This window comes from Panthera pardus, unplaced genomic scaffold, assembly GCF_024362965.1.
Source record: "Panthera pardus isolate Hobbes unplaced genomic scaffold, ASM2436296v1 HiC_scaffold_270, whole genome shotgun sequence".
Taxonomy (NCBI): domain Eukaryota; kingdom Metazoa; phylum Chordata; class Mammalia; order Carnivora; family Felidae; genus Panthera; species Panthera pardus.
The window spans coordinates 1-2694 of NW_026526844.1; the positions used below are offsets into that span (position 1 = coordinate 1).

Here is a 2694-nt window from a genome sequence, read left to right on the forward strand (position 1 = left end):
TAGCACATTTACTTCATGATGTGGTAACAGTTGAGATATGATGTCCTTAGATGGCTCTGGAGGCTGAGCAGGGGCCTCCTGGGGGGTTGGAGAAGGTTCCACTTCCTCGGGGGCCTCTGTAGGGTGAGCTGAGGCTTCCTGCTGGACTGAAGAAGGTTCGACCTCTTCAGGGGTACTTGAAGGCTCAGCTGGGGCCTCTTGTGGGTTTGCTGAATTTCCATCCTTAAGGGACTCTGGATGCTGAGATGGAGCCTCCTGCTCAAGTAGAGATGTTTCTGTCTCTTCAGAGGGCTCTGGATGCTGAGCCTGAGCCTCCCCTTGGGGCAAAAAAGATTCAGCTTCCTCAGGGGACTCTAGATGATTTGGGGTCTTCTGCAAGGGTGGAGAAATTTCAGCCTCCTCAGAGAAGTTTGGAAGTTGATCTGGTCCCCCTGGGAAACCCATAGGTAGGTTCTCCTCAGGATACAGGAGACCCATATTGGAATCTAAATAATCATCCTGCAGCTGTTGTTGTAGGTGCTCTTTATTTGCAAATTGGTTTGGAGTTCTAACAACTTTGGCAAGCCTTCGATGCTGAGCTAGATCTTTCTTCAGGTTTAGGGGTGAAACAATAAACTTTGTTGGCTTTGAACTCTGACTATCCAGAGATGGAACAAGTATTTCAAATGACTGGTGATCTTCGGCCTGATCTAAACCTACAGTTTTAGTCTTACTTTTGAGTTGAGGAGGCGGAGCTATGGTCTGATTCTGATCCCAACCTGGCACTGGAACCACCTCTGGGAGCCTTTGATGCTGGGTTAGCTGGTCATTCAGATCCTCATCTGGCCCTGGGGGTAGCTCACCAAACGAATCCGTGTCCAGGAATGGAACCAAAGTCTCGGTCAACTCCTTAGGCGGGGCCAACATCTGGGCTGGAGCAGAGGACCCCGGGTAATTAAAGCCCCCCGGCTCAGCTGGGGGTGTAAGTGCCTGGGGCGATTCGGGCGGGGGATCAGAGGAGCGAGAAGACCAGGGCTCAGCCGCCTCCAGGGGGTCGGAAGTCAGCTGGGCAGGGTCCAGGGCCCACTCCGGAGGCTGAGCTGCCTGGACCAGCAGCCACAACGGTTGCCACATAAAGAGAAGCAGTGGGGCCAACAGGCGCAGCCGGGACATGACACGCGGAGGCTCCGGGGCGCAGCGACCCAGGCGAGTGGGGTACTGGCGCCGGGCCCTGAGCGGGAGCCAAACCATTATGGCAGCCCCTTGATGCGCGCGCGCACCTTTAGCAACTGCGCGCCCCTCCCCCGCCAACGTCCCACCCTTTATTTATGACGTCTTTATTTACGCCACCTTTATTAGCTCCCTGGAGATGGGCTCCGCACCAGCAGAGCGGGCCCTTTTCCCAGAATCACTTGGGGCCCAGGCCTCCCTCCACCCTGCAAAGGCCACCACTCCCCCCCCCCCCCCCATCTATCTAGCATGATAGAGCTAATGCCAAAGTCTTCCAAATTCTGCTGGTTGCTTTACATTATGGCTACAGTGGCTATGTCACCCTTGAACTTTAATCTCCACATACTTGAATTAAATCCTGCAGCTCGTCTGCAGTACTGGCATCTGTGATCTCTTCACAGGGTCTGTATTCCACAGCTATTTTACCACTTTCTGAAATAAAGTGAATAAGTTTGGAAAAAAAAAAAAAAAAAAGAGGGCGCCTGGATGGCTCAGTCAGTTAAGCGTCTGACTTCAGCTTAGGTCATGATCTCATGGTTCATGAGTTCAAGCCCCATACTGGGGTCTCTGCTGTAAGCACTAGAGCCCACTTCAGATCCTCTGTCCCCCTCTCTCCGCCTCTCCCCTGCTTACTCTCTCAAAAATAAACATTTAAAAAATAAAGTTAACAAGATCAATTCAGAATTTTCCTTGTTCTAAAACTAGCTGTATACAATGATAGCACCCAATAACTAGACATTCTTTTTATTTATAAAAGCAGAAAATAAAAGCATTTCCCTAGAAGTTTTCTCATCTCACACTTCAGTTTTTAATCATAACTATGTGTGAAAAAATACACATGAAGTTAACAACTGTGTGGTTCAAAAACGCTATCATCTTAAGAGATACGAACTAAGGAATAATGACACAGGAAGTTAAAACTATGGAAACAACAATGTTCAAAATCAGATGACTAGACAGTAAGGCATTAGGTAGAGGTCAGTGTGAGTTCTGGAATAGAGACCATGGACTATAGCTGATACTTCATGTTAGAAACAAGGCAAGTGTCTACTCCCCGGAAACAAAATCCCACCAGATACGATGAACAATGCTTTGGAGGGAGGGGGAGGGGGAGGGGGAGGGAGAGAATGCGCTTGGACAGTTTATTGGCAGAAATGGCCCATGTCCCTTATAGACAATACAATTCCCCTCAAGGCAAAGTACAGCTACAACATTTTGATCGTGTACAAGGGATACCATAGCATGTTAGGGAGAGGTCAGCAACCCAAAGGTTTAGTTTGGTTCTTAAAGGTTGTTACTCAGAATTGACAGCTAATGGAGATTCTACCTGATGACCAGGGAAGTCAACTTTCACTGCAAGAGCTGTCCAGGCTGGAAGCCTGAGACCAATCCAGGGTCAACTCTTATGGGCAAATAAGGCCTCTGAAACTTAGCTAGGATTTCTCAGTCTCTAAGCCTGCAAGACTGTGAAGCGGCGAGGGCGGG

At 49.3% G+C, this 2694-nt stretch overlaps 1 protein-coding gene across 1 annotated transcript; it reads right to left on the reverse strand.

Annotated features, from left to right (window-relative positions):
• Window positions 1–12: 12 nt before the first annotated feature.
• Window positions 13–1438, reverse strand: LOC128774080 (leucine-rich repeat-containing protein 37B-like; the record flags this gene model as incomplete). Its single annotated transcript, XM_053892147.1, has 1 exon — window positions 13–1438. A coding segment is annotated over exon 1 (1218 nt), but the record flags the coding sequence as incomplete, so codon positions are not given.
• Between the last annotated feature and the right edge of the window lie 1256 nt (window positions 1439–2694).